Source organism: Macaca nemestrina, chromosome 4 (genome assembly GCF_043159975.1).
Source record: "Macaca nemestrina isolate mMacNem1 chromosome 4, mMacNem.hap1, whole genome shotgun sequence".
Taxonomy (NCBI): domain Eukaryota; kingdom Metazoa; phylum Chordata; class Mammalia; order Primates; family Cercopithecidae; genus Macaca; species Macaca nemestrina.
Genome location: NC_092128.1, coordinates 15,492,080 through 15,511,741, shown reverse-complemented (window position 1 = coordinate 15,511,741; position 19,662 = coordinate 15,492,080). Strand labels below are relative to the sequence as shown.

The following is a 19,662-nucleotide window of genomic DNA, read 5'->3' as shown; positions in this document are numbered from 1 at the left end:
TAGCAAACTATCACAAGAACAGAAAACGAAACACCGCATGTTCTCACTCATAGGTGGGAACTGAACAATGAGATCACTTGGACTCGGGAAGGGGAACATCACACACCGGGGCCTATCATGGGGAGGGGGGAGGGGGGAGGGATTGCATTGGGAGTTATACCTGATGTAAATGACGAGTTGATGGGTGCTGACGAGTTGATGGGTGCAGCACACCAACATGGCACAAGTATACATACGTAACAAACCTGCATGTTATGCACATGTACCCTAGAACTTAAAGTATAATAATAATAATAATAAAACCTTCCATGAGATTGTCATATGTTTATAATAAAGTTAGATTTTTCATATAAAAAAATAAAAATAAAAATAAATTGTCTGAGGTTTTTCTTTTAACACTAAGTACCCCTCTCAGCAATAGGAAGATAATAGCCCATAGAAGTGAGTATTTTTTTCTTTTTGTTGTCTCTACTCCGTAGTATTCTCAATAGGGCCCAAACTAAAAAAAAATAATAATAATAACAACAGTAATAGTGTGTGGAGATAGACTGTAAGAATGCAGATCAATGTTTTACTATTCTGTGATTCTTAAAGTAAATATCTATGAGTCCATACTCACATAAATAACTGACTGAATAAATAAATAAATAGAAAGTAGGGACAATTCTCCTGTCAGAAGAATTCCAATTAATAAATGTAAAAAATTAAGGAAAGAGAGAATCACCATTAGAATACATGCTGCAGGCAAGATCCACTGAAGAACAATAAAACTGAGGGGTGAAAGTTTAGGGAGCAACTGGATATTTGCATAGCCTCAAAGTATCTCCCCAAATATTTATTAGTTACCATGGTGGTGTTAACGTATATCCATACCTTCTTTAATATTCTTCCCTCCAGTGGATGGACTTAATCTACTCAACCCTCACTCCCAGGGTGGGCCGCACTTAGTGACTCCCTTCCAAAAACCAGGGTTTGGATGGGGAAAAATAGTGACTTTACAGTGGAGAAATTTGCCAGTTGCTCCACCTTAATCAGGTGGCCAAGGTAAACACCACCAGTGATGAGTCATGTTGATATCCTGTACCTCATGACATGATTCAAGAAGGGCACCTTACCTTTGTGGCAATCTTCCCAAAAGTCCACAACCTTAGTCTTATTCTGAGGAAATATCAGACAAACCCAAATGAAGGGACATGCTATAAAATAGCTGATCAACACTCTTCACAAGTGTCAAAGTCATGAAACACTAGAAAAGGCCAAGAAACTTTCATAGATACGAGAAGAATAAAGAGACATGACAACAAAATTCTGTGTGGTATGCTGGACTAGATCCTGGAACAGAAAAAGAATATTAGTGAAAAAACTGGTGAAATCTGAGTAAAATCTGTAGTTCAGTTAATAGTAACGTACCAGGCTGGGAGCAGTAGCTCATGTCTGTAATCCCAGCACTTTGGGAGGCTGAGGCAGGGGGATCATGAGGTCAGGACTTGGATACCAGCCTGTCCAATATGGTGAAACCCCGTCTCTACTAAAAAATACAAAAAATTAGCTGAGCGTGGTGGCACACACCTGTAGTCCCAGCTACTCAGGAGACTGAGGCAGGAGAATCGCTTGAACCTGGGAGCCAGAGGTTGCAGGCAGCCAAGATTGTGCCACTGCACTCCAGCCTGGGTAACAGAGTGAGACTCCGTCACAAAAAAAAAAAAAAAGTAATGTACCTAATGTACCAATGTTAATGTATTTATTGGTTTTTATCATTATACCATACTTATGTAAGATTTTCACATTAGGTAAAGCTGGATGAGGGGTATTCAGAAACCTTGTACTATCTTTACAAGTCTTCACGAAATCTAAAATATTTCCAAATATAAAAAGCTTTTTAAAATAAGCGATTGATCTACCTTTGAAATGAAACCTTAAATTACCATGCTGAATTAGCTCTTGGACACTTTAAAATTATGATTACTGGATAAAAACAAAAATGTAGCTGGGCATGGTGGCTGATGCCTGTAATCCTAGCACTTTGGGAGGCCGAGGTGGGAGCATCACTTGAGCCCAGGAATTCAAGACCAGACTGGAAAGCATGGTGAAACCCTGTCTCTACAAAAAAACACAAAAATTAGCTGGGTGTGGTGGCATACACCTGTAGTCCCTGCTACTCAGGAGGCCGAGGTGGGAGAATTGCTTGAGCTTGGAGGGCAGAGGTTGCAGTGAGCCAAAATTGCACCACTGCATTTCAGTCTGAGCGACAGAGTGAGATCACGTCTCAAAAAAAAAAAAAAAAAAAAAAAAAAAAAAAAGGTGGATTGTGGTGGCTCACATCTGTAATCCCAGCACTTTGGAAGGCCAAAATGGGTGGATCACCTGAGGTCAGGAGTTCAAGACCAGCCTGGCCAACATAGTGAAAGTCCATCTCTACTAAAAACACAAAAAGTTAGCTGGGCGTGGTGGTGGCCACCTGTAATCCCAGCTACTTGGGAGGCTGAGGCAGAGAGAATTACTTGAACCTGGGAGGTAGAGGTTAAAGTGAGCTGAGATTGTGCTACTGCACTCCAGCCTGGGCAACAGAGCAAGACTCCATCTCAAAAAAAAAAAAAAAAGTTTAGTTTCAGTGATTGTCAAACAATTAGTTTACTCTGCAAGTAGGTAATGATAACATCATTTTTCATTCCATTTTGCATGCTCTTCTCCATGTAGGGGTTTACCTTGTATCTCTGTATTCTGATAGCCTGGAGTTGTTTTCCTTATTGATACAAATGAAAAGTGAAATCTTTATATGTTTTCCAACTTATTAAATTAGTAATGTTAAAGACAATTTTAACAAAGTTAAATGGAATTATTTTAAAATTCTGTTTCTTTGCAGTAAATGTAATCCCAATATAAGACAATATGACTCACATATTTGTGAAAACGAATAGGGCCAATCGTTCCCATTATCACTACAATTATCTATGGTGAGGCCTCTCCATCTTCTACCAGTCCCTCTTTTTTTCACTCACTCAAAATATATGTATCAATGGTCAAATGTGTCCCAGACATTGTGCAAATCGATAAAGGTAACACAAGAAAATGTGTACTCTGAGAACTTCTTATTCTGCCCCAGTTCAGGAGATTCATGCAACTGCCAAGTAACAATAATAAGAGCTAGCAGTTACTGGAGTACCTCAATCCTCACAACTCGTCATAAGGCCGGTGTTATCATTAGATATTCCCCATGTGTATGCAGGATGAGGAAATAGGTTCAGAGAGGTCAAGTGGCTCACCCAAGGGGCACAGCTAGGTGAAAGGCACTATAGGCATCTCAAACTATCTCCTTCCCAAAGATTTCACTGCAGAGCAGGACAGTCACCCTGACACCAGCCCAATGGGTTCATCTTGCCCATTACCCAGATAGAGCTGATTTATCAAGACAAGGGAATTGCAATAGAGAAAGAGTTTAATACATATAGAGCCTGCTAAACAGGAGACCAGAATTTTACTATTACTCAAATTAACCTTTCAAAATTCGGAGGCAGAGGCTAAGGGGCTTTGTGGGTTTTTTTGTTTTTGTTTTTTCTTTTGAGATGGAGTCTTGTTCTGTCACCCAGGCTGGAGTGCAATGGCATGATCTTGGCTCACTGCAACCTCTGCCTCCCGGATTCAAGCAATTCTTCTGACTCAGCCTCCCGAGTAACTGGGATTACAGGCACATGCCACCATGCCCGGCTAATTTTTGCATTTTTAGTACAGACAAGGTTTCACCATGTGGGCCAGAATGGTCTTGAACTCCTGACCTCAAGTGATCCACCCGCCTCAGCCTCCCAAAGTGCTGGGATTACAGGCGTGAGCCACCATGCCCCCCGGCCAGTTTTTTAACAATAGTTTGGTGGGCAAGGGGCTAGAGAACGGGTGCTGCTGATTGGTTGGGGATGCAATCACAGGGGTGTGGAAAACCGTCCTCAGTGCACTGAGTTGCATCTGGATGAGGGCCACAGAGGAGTCACTGATCCAGGTAGAGTCATCCTGTCATCAGAAATGGAAAAGTCTGAGAAGGTATCTTCAAAGGCCAGTCTTAGGTTCGACAAAAGTGGTTATTTACAGGGATAACTGGGGAAGTTGCAGAGCTTGTGACCTCTGGAACAATGTCTGGTAATTGTAATTCCTACATCTTAGCAGAATTCAGGCCCCTCTCATAATCCTAAACTTGTTGGACTTTTATTAGTTTTATAAAACTGCTTTAGTTTGGGGAAGGGCTATTATCATTTAAACTATATACTAAATTTCTCCCTATATTGGCTCGTCCCATGCTCAGGAATGACCAAGGGCAGTTTGGAGGTTAAAGGCACGATGGAGTTGGTGAATTCAGATGTTTCACCTTGGTAATTTCCTCACTGTTAAAATTTTTGCAAAGGCGGTTGCAGCGCCTCTTGTCTACACCTGCGCGCTCCCCGAGGGGTCCCTACCCACCCCACCCCTGGCTGGGGGCCGTAGGCTGGCCCCGCCCCGCTGCGCCTGAGGGGGGCCTCTGCCAGGGCAGTTTCTCTCTGAGGCTGCGCGCTAAGGCGGTGGGCGGTCCCGGGCAGGTCCAGAAGCCAGGCTGCCTGTGCCAAGTTCCGGGGAGCTAGCTGCTGCTGCCGCCGCTCTTCCGGAGCCTGCAGCATGGGGCCCCTGCTGCGCACCGTGGAGCTCTTCTATGACGTGCTGTCCCCCTACTCCTGGCTGGGCTTCGAGGTGACGCTGGGGTGGCCGCCTCGGCGGGGCCTGGGGTATGAGGGCGGAGGGAAAAATGAGCGCAGGGCACAGGGACAGTGGTCTCGTGAAACTCCTGGCGCCGCCCACGGGGTTAGGGCAAGCAGGGAGAGCTCCAGGGCTGAAGGTCACTTAGTGCTTTTAAACGGAATGGAGTCGCTGGCTCCAACCCGAGCCTTTATATCCCGACTGCAGTTTCCCACGGTGGTGGAAAGAGGGGCGGCTCCAAACATTCGGGGAGAAATGCAGAACATGCCCACCTCTTAGCCCAACGATGGCAGTTTTGGGGAAAACTGGCCACAGGAGCGAAGATCCTGGAATAGATTTCTGGTAGAGGGGAGAGTTTTGTCGATTTCAAACCAAACAATGTAGGGTGTCCGCATAACCTCTGTTCTGCACTTAGCGGCTCCCTTCCCTTTCCCTCGGCTCTTTCACTTTTCCATCTTGCACACTGGCAATCGTTCTTGACCTCTGCCCGCAGGTCCTTTGCCGGTATCAGAATATCTGGAACATCAACCTGCAGCTGCGGCCCAGCCTCATAGGAGGGATCATGAAAGACAGTGGTAGGAAGGGAGGGTCGGGGCAAGGGTGATTTCAGTGGCCCAAGAGAGCCGACCCCAGCGGGTCCTTATATTGGCACTGGCAGCTAGAAAGCTACCCTCTGCCCCGTCTCTACTAAAAATACAGAATTAGCCGGGCGTGGTGGCGCATGCCTGTAAACCACAGCTATTTGGGAGGCTGAGGTGGGAGAATCGTTTGAACCCAAGAGGCGGAGGTTGCGGTGAGCTGAGATCGCGCCATTGCACTCCAGCCTGGGCAACAAGAGCAAAACAACGAGAAAAAAAAAAAAAAGAGAAGAAAAAAGAAAGCTGCCCTCTGCCCAAAACCCAGGTCGAGGTCCCCAAACCTGGGACCCTTAGGCCTTTTCTCACTTAACGTGCCCAACCTTCTCCTGGCAGGAAACAAGCCTCCAGGTCTGCTTCCCCGCAAAGGACAATACATGGCAAATGACATAAAGCTCCTGAGACACCATTTCCAGATTCCCATCCAGTTCCCCAAGGATTTCTTTTCTGTGATTATTGAAAAAGGTGAAGAGAGTGGGATGCAGACAGGGTATCCAGTGAAGAACAGAGAAGTGGGAGATTGCGGGATTGATAGGATGGAGGGGCTGCAGGAGACTAAAGCAAGTGAAGCCTGCCTTGGGAAACCTCAGGATCAGCGTTGAGGGAGCTGAAGGTTGCCGGGCATGAAAGGGAAGAAGAGCAGGCAAATAGGTCATGGGAACCTTGGGTGAGAGGCTGAGGGCAGAGGAGCTCTGGGGGATGTCAGAAGCAAGGAAGAGCTAGTCCTCCACCAGGAAAGCAGCAAGAGGAGCCCTGCCTCTGGGTGCCTTTGCCCCACAGGAAGTTTGTCTGCCATGCGTTTCCTCACCGCGGTGAGCTTAGAGCATCCAGAGATGCTGGAGAAAGTGTCCCGGGAGCTGTGGATGCGCGTCTGGTCAAGGGTGAGTGTGGGGCTCTGGGAATCCTCTGGGAGGACCTTCGATGACTTTCTGACCTTCCCCAGAAATGTTTTCAGGGTCATGATCCTGCCCTCCCCACTACCCCAGAGGATCTACTGTCCTCCAGTCACACCCCTCTCCTTCTGAGAGGCACTGCTTCCTGCTGAGTGTTCTCTTCTTCCTAGGATGAAGACATCACCCAGCCCCAGAGCATCCTGGCGGTGAGTGTCCTGGCTCCACCTCAACTGTACTCAGAGAGAATCGGAGAGCAGTTGGCGGTTGGGGGTAAAGAATACAATAGGTCTCTTATTGCATGGAAAAGGTTATAATTACTGGGGAAGAAAGGATGTCTGTGATTCAGGGGACAAATTACTGAAAAGTCAGAACTAAGGATCCTCAAAAGGATATCTCAAAGTTGAAAGGGGAAGTGCAAAAGGGACAACATATCGGTAGAATTTATTTGCTGAAAGACATCAATGAGAGAAAAATGCTCAGTGTCGGAACCCCTGGACGGGGAGGGATGTAGTATTCACAAGTCTCCACAAACTCCAACACAAACCTCACCAACACATCCAGAGTGGAAGACAGGAGACTTTTTCCAAGAGGCTTTAAAAAGACAAAAAGAGATAACTGACTAATGCCACGGTATATAGAAGCCTGAGTGAGAACAAATGGAAATAGCTCAAAACATTGACCAGTGAGCCACAGATAAGTAAGTTTGTCTTCAGGATTAAATTAGGAAATTCAAAACAGTATTATTCCTCTGGCTTACAAAAAAATAGTTGAAACCTATTCAAATGTAATATATCAAGTGGCAAATCACACAAAAGTTAAATGTATAAGGAATGGCAAATATATCTTCTACAGTCTATATTCCTGCAAAGTACATGTGTAATTTTTAGCTTGCTTTTTTACTTCATATTTAATAATCATTTTCCGTGCCTTTTTTTTTTTTTTTTTTTTTTTTTTTTTCTTTTTTTTTTTGAGACAGGGTCTAGCTCTGTCACCCAGGCTGGACTGCAGTGGCGCAACCTCGGCTCACTGCAACCTTTGCCTCCTGGGCTCAAGCGATCTTCCCACCTCAGCCTCCCGAGTAGCTGGGACTACAGGCACACACTACCATGCCCGGCTAACTTTTTTATTTTTTGGAGAGAAGGGGTTTTACCATGTTGCCCAGGCTGGTCTTGAACTCCTGAGCTCAAGAGAGCTGTCTGCCTCCACCTCCCAAAGTGCTGTGTTTACAGGAATGAGCCACTGTGCCTGGACTCCATGCAGTTTTTAACTCTTTGAAAGTATAGTTCTTTGTTTCTATAGAGGTTCTATTGAGTGGACTTATTTTTGTTTTACTTAACCATTTTTCTGTAAACATTTTGTGTGGTACATAATTCTCTAATTTAACCAAGTCAAAGACAGTGTCTCATTAGGACAGGCTACATGAATTCCTGGGTCGCACTTCTGATCTAGGAAGTCAAGATGCAGTGGTTCTCAATCTTGGCTGTGAATTAAAATCGCCTGGAGTACCTTGGAGCTAACCCTTTCCCCCTGGAATTGTGATGTAATTGTTCTTGTTCTTTTTTTCTTTTTTGAGACAATGTCCTGCTTTGTCACCCAGGCTGGAGTGCAGTGGCATGATCATGGCTCACTGCAGACTCAACCTCTTGGGCTCAAGTGATCTCCCATCTCAGCCTTATGAGTAGCTGGGACTTCAAGCATGTGCCACCATGCCTAATTTTTTTTTACATTTTTTTGTAGAGATGGGGGTTTCACTGTGTTGCCCAGGCTGGTCTCAAACTCCTGAGCTGAAGCAGTCTCCTGCCTCAGTCTCCCAAAGTGCTGGAATTACAGGCATAAGCCACAGTGCTTGGCTCTAGTTCTAAGGGATGACCTCACGTGGAGATTTTTTAAAGCTCCTCAGGAGTTTCAAATGGGCAGCCAAGGTTAAGAACCACCTATCCCAAACTATACCCAAACCACAAACTGAAGCCTTTGTCTTTGTCTTGAAGCCAGGTAGGTGGCTGCAGCCATGTGCCTTGTTACAAGGTCCTCAGGAAGTTCCACTGGAATTAGAGCCTAGCTCTTGATTCGAAAAAAGCATGAGATACTCAGGAACTCTGAGAAGTAGGAAGAAAAGAGCCCTGGACTTGAATTCTAGAGACCTCAATATTAGTGTTGGCTCTGCTACCAACATGCTCTGTAACTCTGAGCAAGTAATGTATCACCTCTGGATTCAGGCTCTTCATTTGTGAAATAAAGAGGTCTATCTAGCTGGTCTCTAAGATGTCCCCTGGTGTTAATTTCTGTGATTGACTCTGTGCCATCTACCTTTTCCACCCATCTCAAGATTTGGGAGAAAGGAAATAGTTCCTCTTGGCAAGGACAGATCTCCACTTGTGGGTGGGTAAGGGCATTGCCAGGAAAACTTGGGGGCAGAAAATAAAAAGACCAGAGTTTTCCTCTGAGATCCCCATCCAATATCATGCAGCCACAGTTGTATTCCCTACTATATTCCCTTAGGCTGCAGAGAAGGCTGGCATGTCTGCAGAACAAGCCCAGGGGCTTCTGGAAAAGATCTCAACGCCAAAGGTGAAGAACCAGCTGAAGGAGACCACTGAGGCAGCCTGCAGATACGGGGTGAGCAGCTCTTTATGTGTGTTCCCAGCCCCCATCCTGAAGATGGAGACTTAAGAATCTCTAGGTGTGAGTCCCCATGCTTCTGTGCAAAAGCTCGCTTTCCAAGTGTTCTCCTCAATGCTCTTAGACAACCCTCATCTTTTCCCTTCTTTTCCTTGGGCTCAGGGAAAGGAAAGGAAGGAGATGGATAGTGAGAGAAAAGACAGCATCTTAGAAACAGGAAGGCACCTGGGGCCATGGAGCCTCTTACACCTCTTTCCTTCTGTGAACTCAGAAAAGTACTGACTCGAAGCCTTCAACCCCCGCCTAATACCTGCTCCTTTGCCTTCCTCCTTGCACTGTAACTGCTTTCTCCAGGCCTTTGGGCTGCCCATCACCGTGGCCCATGTGGATGGCCAAACCCACATGATATTTGGCTCTGACCGGATGGAGCTGCTGGCGTTCCTGCTGGGTAAGTTAAAGATTCAACACTGAGCCGGGTGCAGTGGCTCACGCCTGTAATCCCAGCACTTTGGGAGGCTGAGGCAGGCGGAGCATGAGGTCAGGAGATTGAGACCATCCTGGCCAACATAGTGAAACCTTATCTCTACTAAAAATACAAAAATTAGCCGGACGTGGTGGTGCACGCCTGTAGTCCCAGCTACTCGGGAGGCTGAGGCAGGAAAATCACTTGAACCTGGGAGGTGGAGGTTGCAGTGAGCCAAGATCATGCCACTGCACTCCGGCCTGGGTGACAAAGCAAGACTGTCTCAAAAAATAAAAAGATTCAACACTGAACTGCCTTTAACCCCAGCTCCACCCCCACTATATCAGTTGACTGGAAGGAGGGGCTCAGAGCAAAAAATATTCTTGGTACTTCCAGTAGCAAAGCCTTATGCAGTCCGTGCTGTTCAACGTTGAATGGGCAGGGGCTGTCTTCATCGCCATAAAAGAGAAGGAAGCCTTCTGTACCTTGAAGCCAAGCAAGGGTCTTATTAGAAAACCCCTGGGACCTTGTGGGACCAACTCCTGCTGCCAGCACACCTGAGAACAGTGTGCAGAGTCTGTTATTTCCTTCATCCAGGAGAGAAGTGGATGGGCCCTGTGCCTCCAGCTGTGAATGCCAGACTTTAAGATTGCCCGGAGGAAGCAAACTCTTCATATAAAAACAGCAGGCCATCTGCTGAACCCCAGCTCCACCATAAGGCACTGGGACTTGGATTTCTCTATCTGATAGAGGTATTTTCTGTGGCCCTGGGAGCTGTCTATCTTTCCCCTACCCCCAAGGACACCAGGAAGGGGTCCACCATTAGTCATGTGGCAACCTTTACTTCTATGCCTCACAAGTGCCTTTCAGAGAGTCCCCACTCTGCTTTCCCACAAAATAAACCTAATGCCCTCAGGCAAAATGTTTCTGTGTCTGTATCTGCCCTGGTGTATTCTCATTCCTGGGGTCACATCCTGCCTCCTCTAGGGATAGGTGAAGGAGAGCTCTTTTGGTACTTCCAGCCAGATCAGCCATCCAGCCCTCCTTGGGGCTGTGGAAGAAGTGAGAATAGTCCCCCATTCTCTCACACAGAAACTCCCCTGGTCTATCAGCAACAGAAAACCAAGCCAGATGGACTTTGCAACTAACCAGTTTGGGATTTACTGTCTTCTGACCAGCCACAGTGACTGAGATGGGGCTGGGACCAGAAGCCCAGTGGGAGTGAACAGCAGAGGGAACCAGAGTCTGGCTGAGCTTGTGCCCAGATATTTAAACTGCATCCAGCCACACCTGCAGGACCAGGGCAAGGCAGTACTGGGAAACTGGCTGGAGTTGCTGGGGATTGGAGAAGTTGCACACCTTTTCATAGATAGCTCCCTTACCCCTCAGTGCAGATTCTGAGAAAACTCCAAGTATAACCCCTGTTCCCTACTACATACATGTAACTTTTCCATTCCCCCAGTAATTGATCCAAAGTCCCTGCCTCTAGCTGTGCCCATTGTGCAACTATCAGAATCCCTTGTTTCAATAGTATTTTGACTTCCTTGAGAATACTCTGTATTTGGAAGCTGAAACCTCACTTGGACCCATTGTTGGGAACCAAGTACAGAGCCTTACATAGACCAGAGGAGTTTCAGGAGTCATGCCACCTTCTCTTCTATCTCTCCCTCTGGGTCTGGCTCTTCCCATACTCCATTTTCCCCTTTTATCTCCCATTACTTTCTGTTTTCCTCTCTCACCTTTCCCATATCTGTAGCATCCTCCAGGATTTAAAATCAACTTTAGCCAGCTTATCTGTGAAGTAATGACAAAAGAACATCTCCAGATTAAGTACTCCTTTTATTTCAAAGGAGTTTCATGTACAACTACTGTAAAATAAAAATATAGGAAGATGTCCAATCTTAAAAATCATAAGGACAAATTGAGACAAAACTAAGCTTCCCAGAGCAGGGTGAGTGGAACCAGTTTTATGAATAAAGATGCTTGTCTCAGCACTATTTGTTGATATCAAAAATTGTGAACAACTTAAACACCTATTAGGAGGAGAATAATAAATCATGACAGATTCAGGAGATAATGTTTTACAGCCATCAAAAATTGTATTTTTTGAGGGCTGGCATGGTGGCTCACACCTATAATGCCAACACTTTGGGAGGCCAAGGCGGGTGGATCACCTGAGGTCAGGAGTTCGAGACCAACTTGGCTAACATGGTAAAACCCTGTTTCTACTAAAAATACAAAAAATTAACCGGGCATGGTGGCACGTGCTGTTAATCCCAGCTACTCGGGAGGCTGAGGCAGGAGAATCGCTTGAACCCGGGAGGCAGAAGTTGTGGTGAGCTGAGATTGTGCCATTGCACTCCAGCTTGGGCAACAAGAGCGAAACTCTGTCTCAAAAATAATAATAATAATTGTATTTGTGAAGAATTGTTAAGAACATTGGAAATTCTTGGGATATAATATTGATTGGAAAAAGATGAAACTATATAGTATGATCTCAATGTCTTGATGAATAAAAACAATACAGAGGACATTATTCTGAGATAAAATATATCAAAATCTTTCCATTTTATTTGTATACTTTTAAAATTTTTCATTCTTTAAAATGTATTCTGATACACAAAATAATAAAAATGAAAAATAAAAAATTTGGCTGGGCTCAGTGGCTCATGCCTGTAATCCCAGCACTTTGGGAAGCCAAGGCAGGTGGATCACTTGAGGTCAGCAGTTTGAGACCAGCCTGACCAACATGGTGAAACCCAGTCTCTACTAAAAATACAAAAATTAAGCTGTTTGTGGTGGTTCATGCCTGCAATCCCAAGTACTCAGGAGGCTTAGGTGGGAGAATTGCTTGAACCCCGGAAGCGGAGGTTGCAGTGAGCTGAGATCGGGTCATTGCACTCCAGCCTGGGTGACAGAGTAAGACTCTGTCTCAAAAAAAAAAAAAAATTGTGGATTCACATTGCAGTACAACTGTGCATCTTGCCCATTGATTTCTAAATGTATTATTAACTACTTAATCCTGAATCTTTTCCCAGTCTTAATGGGATAATGTTTTATTGTAGATGCATATTTCCTGCCTCTACTCAGTCTTTCTTTGAAGACTTTATCATCCTATTTTCTGAATCCAGTGGCTGACTTTAATCTTCTCTGGAGGAACTAGACAGTTTCTAGACTAATGCTTACACTCATGATCCAGATTTTAATTTCTGAAATCCTTCTTCCAAATAGAATCAAAACAGGAAAGGGGAAAGCCTCTCAAAGCAACTGTCTGTGAATAATGGAACACTCTTTTCTTCTAATCCAAGGCGGGTTTCATACTTTTTCTTAGTTTCTTGCCCTCTTCCCTTCTGATCAATAATTGTAATGTAATATGAAATTTGTAATTGTGCCAATACTCAGATTCAATACTGAACTACTTTCTTGCATTGTAATTCAAATTCCAAGGTTAACAACTAGCTTTATGTTTCCAAAACAATCTTATTGTATCTGTATTTTCTTAGGTGAAGTTTCCAGACATGATTTTTTTTTTAACAGAACCAAACACATGGTAATTTAAAAAAATAATGCATGCATGTGGTAAAAACAGTGAAAGCAAGGTATCAAGTAAGAAGAGTCCTCCCTTTCTCATTCTCATTCCTACTCTCTATTTTTTATATATCTGTTTTGTAAGCTATAATACAGAGAGATTCCATATACTCTTCACATACTTTCCCCAGTGGTAACATCTTGCATAACTATAGAACAATAACACAATCAAGAAATTGACATTGATATAATCCATACACCTTATTCAGATTTCACCAGTTTAATACATGCTCATTGTGTGTCTGTATTTAGTTCTACATAATTTTATCACATGTAGGCTGATGACCACCACCACAGCCAAGATACAAAACATCTTAAGCATAAAGATTTCTCATGCTACCCTTTGATAGCCACAGCCACCTCCCTCCCTCCCGTACTTCCCTAACCCTTGGCAATCACTAATCTGTTCTTTATATCTTGTCATTTCAAAAATACTATATAAATGGAATCAGATTTGATTTCAGCACAATCCCTTTGAGATCTATCCAAGGTTTTGACATGTATCAAGAGTTTATTCCTTTTTATTGCTGAATAGTATTAATATTCTATAGTATGGATGTAACACAGTTTTTTTAAACATTCACCTGTTGAAAGACACTTGGATTGTTTTCAGTTTCAGGTTCTTACAAATAAGCTACTCTGTGCGTTCATGTACAGGTTTTTATTTTCATTTCTCTGGATAAATGCTTAGGAGCACAACCACTGGGTCCCATGGTAAGTGCATGTTTAGTTTTAAAAGAAACTGTCAAGGCTGAGTGCATGGTGGCTCCCATCTGTAATCCCAGCACATTGGGAGGCCAAGGCAGAAGGATGACTTGAGCCCAGGAGTTCAAGACCAGCCTGGGCAACATGGCAAAACCCCATCTCCAAAAAAAAAAATGGCCAGACATGGTGATGTGTGCCTGCAGTCCCAGCTAATTGGGAGGCTAAGGTGGGAGGATCACTTGAACCTGTGAGGCGGAGGTTGAAGTGAGCTATGATCACACCACTGCACTCCAGCTTGGGCGATGGAGCCAGACCCTGTCTCAAAAAACAAAAACAACAACAAACAAAAAAGAAAGAAAGAAACCGCCATACTGTTTTCCAGAGTAGCTGGTTTCACTTTTCCACCAGCAACGCATGAGTGATCCAGTTTGTCCACAGCCTCACCAGCATTTAGTGTTACTAATGTTTCTTACTTTAATCATTCTGATAGGTGGGTAGTGATAGCTCATTGTGATTTTTAATTTGCATCTCCCCAATGACTAATGAACATCTTTTCATGTGCTACTTGCCATCTGTACATGGTCATCAGTAAAATGTCTGTTCGTGTCTTTTGCCTACTTTCTAATTAGACTCCTTTGAAAATTTCTCGTGTTGTTTTTAACAGTAGATTTTAAAAGAATTTACAAACTGTAAAAATACATTTTTGAGACAATGGGGAAAATGATATGGAGTGAATATTAGGTGATATTAAAGAATTAATGTTAATTTCATTATGCGATAATAGCTGAGTGACTGTGCATGAAAAAAAGTTTTCATTGGTTGTAATTGATTTTGCAATCTTTAGGATAGGGCCGGGTGTGCTGGCTCACACCTGTAATCCCAGCACTTTGGGAGGCTGACGTAGACAGATCACAAGGTCAAGAGATTGAGACCATCCTGGCCAACATGGTGAAACCTCATCTCTACTAAAAATACAAAAGTTAGCTGAGCATGGTGGCATGTACCTGTAGTCCCAACTACTTGGGAGGCTGAGGCAGGAGAATGGCTTGAACCCGGGAGGCGGAGGTTACAGTGAGCCGAGATTGCAGCAATACACTCCAGCCTGGCAACAGAGCAAGACTCTGTCTCAATATATATATATTTAGGATAGAAATGACATGATGCTTTTTAAAATGTGGGAGATCAGAAGGAATAGATGAAACGAGTGACAAGATGTTAATTATCTTTAAAGCTGAGTGATGGATACATGGGGAGTTATTTATACTATCCTCTATTATGTGTATTGAGATATTTCTGTAATAAAAATGTTTTCAAAAAAGAATGTAAACCCACAGGTTGGTAAGATTATATTTTTTTAAGATTAAGAAAATATTTTTAAACCATACATCTGATAAGAGATTAATATCCAAAATATAAAAGAAACTCAAAAGCAAGAAAACAAATCACCCAACTGAAAAACGATTGCAGGACGAGAACAGATATTTCTCAAGTGAAGACATACAAGTGGCCAACAGGTTTATGAAAAATGTTCAACAACTAATCACCAGGGAAATGCAAATCAAAATTACAATGACATAGCACCTCACATCTTGTTATAATGACTATTATTAAAAAGCTGAACGATAACTGTTAGTGATGATGTGGAGAAAAGGGTTGACAGGAATAGAAATTAGTACAGCCATTGTGGACAATAGTATGCAGGTTCCTCTAAAAGCTAAAAAAGGATCTACCATATGATCCAGCAATCCCATTTCTGAGTACATCTCCAAAAGAAATGAAATCAGTATATCAAAGAGATACCTTGCTCTTATTCACAATAGCCAAAATATGAAATCAACCTAAGTGTCCATCAATAAATGAATGGTTAGGCTGGGCGTAATGGCTCACGCCTGTAATCCCAACACTTTGGGAAGCCTAGGTGGGTGGATTGCTTGAGCCCAGGAGTTCGAGACCAGCCTGGGCAACATGTCAAAACCTCATCTCTATTTTATTTTAATTAAATTTTAAATAAATAACCCAAATGAATGGTTTTAAAAATGTGATGTGTATAATACACAGTCATGCATTGCTTAATGATGGGGATATGTTCTGAGAAATGCATTATTAGGTAATTTTGTAATTGTGTGAACATCATGGAGTATACAGAACATACACAAACCAAGATGGTATAGCCTACTACACAGATAGGCTATGTGGTATTGCCTATTGCTCCTGGGCTATAAACCTGTACAGCCTGTTAGCGCACTGAGTACTGTAGGCAATTGTAACAAAAATCACTAGGCAATAAGAATTTTTCAGCTCCATTATAATCTTATGGGACCACCGTCCTATATGTAGTCTGGTGGAAACATTGTTATGTGGTGCATGACTGTATGCACAGATACACACACACACACACACAATGGAATATTATTTAGTCTTAAAAAAGGAAGAAATTCTGTCATTTGCAACTACATAGAGGAATCTGAAATAAAATAAGCCAGGCACGGAAAGACAGGTTCAAGCAATTCTCCTGCCTCAGCCTCCCGAGTAGCTGGAACTACAGGTGCGTGCCACCATGCCCAGCTACTTTTTGTATTTTTAGTAGAGACAGGTTTTCACTATGTTGGCCAGGCTGGTCTCGAACTTCTGACCTCATGATCCACCTGCCTTGGCCTCCCAAAGTGCTGGGATTACAGGCATGAGCCTTGCCTGGCACATACATTAGTAGTTTTTCAGATACTGTCTTCTTCTTCTTTCTTCTTTTTTTCTTTCTTTTTTTTTCAAAGACAGGATCTTGCCTTGTCACACAGGCGGGAGTATAGTGGCACAGTCATAGTTTTCTGCAACCTCGAACTCTTGGGCTCAGACAATCCTCCCCCATCAGCCTCCCAAAGAGCTAGGATTACAGGCAGGCAACATTGCACCTGACTAATTTTTAATGTTTTTTGTGTGTAGAGACAGGGTCTCACTATGTTGCCCAGGCTGTCAGATACTGTCTTTAATTGTTATTTAATTATTTCATATGCACGTCTTATCTCTCTGTCCATATCAGAAAATCCTGGAGACCACAATCAAATATGTTACCTCTCCTGGGTAGATGCCCTTAGAAGTTAGCACAGGGCTATGTACAATGTAGTTACAAACAAATGCTCCATGGTGAAATCAGGTCCCAGTGACAAGATGGTGCCCCTCGCTGGTCCCACACACAGTTGTACACACTACAGTCAGACTCAGACTCACTTTGGCTGTAGTTCCCCAAGCTGGAGGAGCAGGGTGGGAAAGGGGTGATATACTTGGGTTTACTTTCACCAATTTACAGATTAGAAACTGAAGCTCAGAAAGGTGAAGTAACTCATCCAAGGTCACACTGCTAGTAAGTGGTAGAAATGAGATTTGAAAACCAGGGTTGGCCAAAACACATGTGCATAACTGCACGGCCTACTGTTTGCTAGTATTTACAGGAATATCCACGTGGGACTCTGCTGTCACTATCGGTAGACATTTCTAACAAACACAATGCTCTTTTTGTTGTTGTTACTTAGCAACAACCACACTCAATTTCTCAAATTCCAAAAGCTTTTTGCGGCTTAATGCTGAATATCTGAGCTAGACTGACTGCCTCAACCCCATTGTTCACTCCAGTCCTTGTTTAGTGAGCTTTGTACAATATTAAAACTAGTTGATGGGATGACTGCATGTATTTATTCTTACATACTGGAGGATTTATTATTTGTTGAAAGCATTTCCATCTAGAAAATATCAATGTTGCTCACCTATGTCATGATAAACCATTTATCCACCTTCCTTACACATTTTGTAGGAGCTGTGACTAAGGCAATTTCTGAAGGGGAAAACACACCCAGCTGAATTAAAAGGTCAAGGTTCTGAGTTTCCTTCTAACTAAAGAAATCATGTACTTTCTCTGAGCTTGTTTCCTCCTCTGTAAAATGTAAAGGATAATCAGGCAGCCCAAATGATTGTTAATAAGGATCAAATGAGATCGTGTATGTGGGTCCAATCAATTGATTCTACACAAAGGTATGCATCTGTTGTCACCAATATCTTTTTAGAAGTCACCAGCAGTGGGTTGTATGCTTATTCAGTTTAGAGTGATCTATTTCTTAGTTGTCTTAATCAGATGATAAAAGGTAAGCCTTCCAATACAGACCTTGCCATCTTCATTTCCTTATCCTGCCTTATATGTCAGTAACTTTAATTTACCTTCTGATCATCTCCTTGGCTGCCCTTGCTGTCTAAAGATCAGCCTTTTCTTAAAATGCCAAATGATGGGGGGAAATAGCATCTAACCACTCCTCCAGAGAAGAGAATAATGATTCAGAATGCCTCTAGCATTTTGTTAAATTATCATTTGAGAGCAGCCCAAGAGAGTGTTTAGAGCAGGATGGCGTAGTGCTTAAGAGCCAGGATTCTGGGTTCAGATCATGGGTTCAAATCCTGACCCCACCCTTAATTAGCTACCCACATTCCTCAAGTTTCTGACCTCATCTATAAAATGGACATAATCACAGTAACTACCTCTTAGTATGGCATACGTATTTTAAATTACTTAATTAGTGTAAAGTAACATGGTGAGGAGTATGCACAAAACATTCTACACATGATGATACTATAAAGCACTCCTGGATTCTGAAACACAAAAATCACAGAAATACAAAGCCACAGAGACAAGCACACAGTGGGAGGCAGTAAGCTTGACTTCTCCCTTGTTCTCCTTGCCCTTCCACTTCCCTTCACTGTCATCCACCCAAACGAGCAGGGAACAGTGGTCAAGGAGAAGTAATTCCATCTCCAGTAGGGTTTATCAAAGGCAGGCAAGTAGAAAGTGGATGACAATTGAATTAAGTGGTGCATTCCTGTTTTGCTAAGGATATTACATTGACGAAGAAATAAAGGAAAGCAAAACTTTTGGGAAGCAATTTGGCCATATGCATTCAGGACAATAAAAACTTTCCTATTGCTTCTCTCTCGATAATGACATTTCTTAAAATTCATCCTGAAGAAATAATCCAAAGCAAAAGGAAAACTATACATAAGATGTTTATTGTATTATTTTTTAAACAGTTTTCTTAAGGTGTGAAAGGAAAATAAATCTTGGGATCCCAAACTTACTAAGCCAGAGGGATAAGTCAAGCTGGGGACTGGGTCATGCAAACCTGCCTCCCATTTTGGTTTCTTTGGTTTTTTGTTTTGTTTTGTTTTTGTTTTTGTTTTTTGAGACCAAGTCTCACTCTGTTGTCCATGCTGGAGTGCAGTGGTGTGATCTCGGCTCACTGCAACCTCCATCTCCCGGGTTCAAGCAATTCTCCTGCCTCAGCCTCCCGAGTAGCTGGGATTACAGGCTCACGCCATAGTAGATACGGGGTTTCATCATGTTGGCCAGGCTGGTCTCAAACTCCTGACCTCGTGATCCTGATCCGCCCACCTCGGCCTCCCAAAGTGCTGGGATTACAGGCGTCAGCCACCGCGCCCAGCCCCATTTTGGTTTCTAAATAAGATGGCTACAAAGATGAAAAGCTACACACCTCCCTCACATCTTGACCACAAGGAGATTCCCTGTGGTACCCAAGATCTTTACCCTAAAGCATTTCAGCTAAAGTTCACCAGGGCAATGCAAATTCATAGCTTATCTTCACAGGTCGGGGGACACAGGACAGAAATGAAAGTCATCCCTCTGCCCACTGAGACAAATGCGTATCTGATTGTTTCCTCTGCCCTATTATCTACATTATCTTATGTAAAAATGCAGATTCACTAAGCCAGACAAAGGCATTAAATATTGAAACCACCAAAATAATCTTAAAAGAAAAGCATAGACTTGTCTCCCGGGTGCACTTCCTTAACTTTGGCAAATAAACCTCCTAAAATGATTGAGACTTGCCTCAGTCATTTTCCTTGATTGACAAAGGTATAATTCATCTTTTTTTTTTTTTTTTTTTGAGGTGGAGTCTCAGTCTGTTGCCCAGGCTGGAGTGCAGTGGCATGAACTCAGCTCACTGCAAGCTCTGCCTCCCTGGGTTCATGCCATTCTCCTGTCTCAGCC

The 19,662-nt window shown here is 43.2% G+C and overlaps 1 protein-coding gene across 4 annotated transcripts; it reads left to right on the top strand.

The window, feature by feature from the left end:
• The first annotated feature begins 4,555 nt into the window (after positions 1-4,555).
• LOC105471184 (glutathione S-transferase kappa 1) lies at positions 4,556-10,248 on the top strand. 4 transcript variants are annotated; one of them, XM_011723542.3, is made up of 8 exons: positions 4,556-4,710; positions 5,210-5,291; positions 5,688-5,816; positions 6,132-6,232; positions 6,415-6,450; positions 8,744-8,860; positions 9,218-9,311; positions 9,924-10,248. In XM_011723542.3, the coding sequence occupies exons 1-8, from the start codon at positions 4,639-4,641 to the stop codon at positions 9,971-9,973; spliced, it is 681 nt and encodes a 226-aa protein (XP_011721844.1). In that variant the 5' UTR covers positions 4,556-4,638; the 3' UTR covers positions 9,974-10,248. The 4 variants fall into 4 exon arrangements, with proteins under 4 accessions (XP_011721844.1, XP_070950425.1, XP_011721843.2 ...); XM_011723541.2 differs by lacking the exon at positions 4,556-4,710 and adding an exon at positions 4,731-4,855; XM_071094324.1 differs by lacking the exon at positions 5,688-5,816.
• The last annotated feature ends 9,414 nt before the right edge of the window (positions 10,249-19,662 follow it).

Excerpts from the sequence above, each read along its gene's own strand:
- LOC105471184 (XM_011723541.2), top strand. The coding sequence starts at position 4,748 with ATGAGGGCGGAGGGAAAAATGAGCGCAGGGCACAGGGACAGTGGTCTC. Across the intron at positions 6,451-8,743 it reads AGCCCCAGAGCATCCTGGCG|GCTGCAGAGAAGGCTGGCAT; the intron begins GTGAGTGTCCTG and ends ATATTCCCTTAG. Across the intron at positions 8,861-9,217 it reads AGGCAGCCTGCAGATACGGG|GCCTTTGGGCTGCCCATCAC; the intron begins GTGAGCAGCTCT and ends TGCTTTCTCCAG.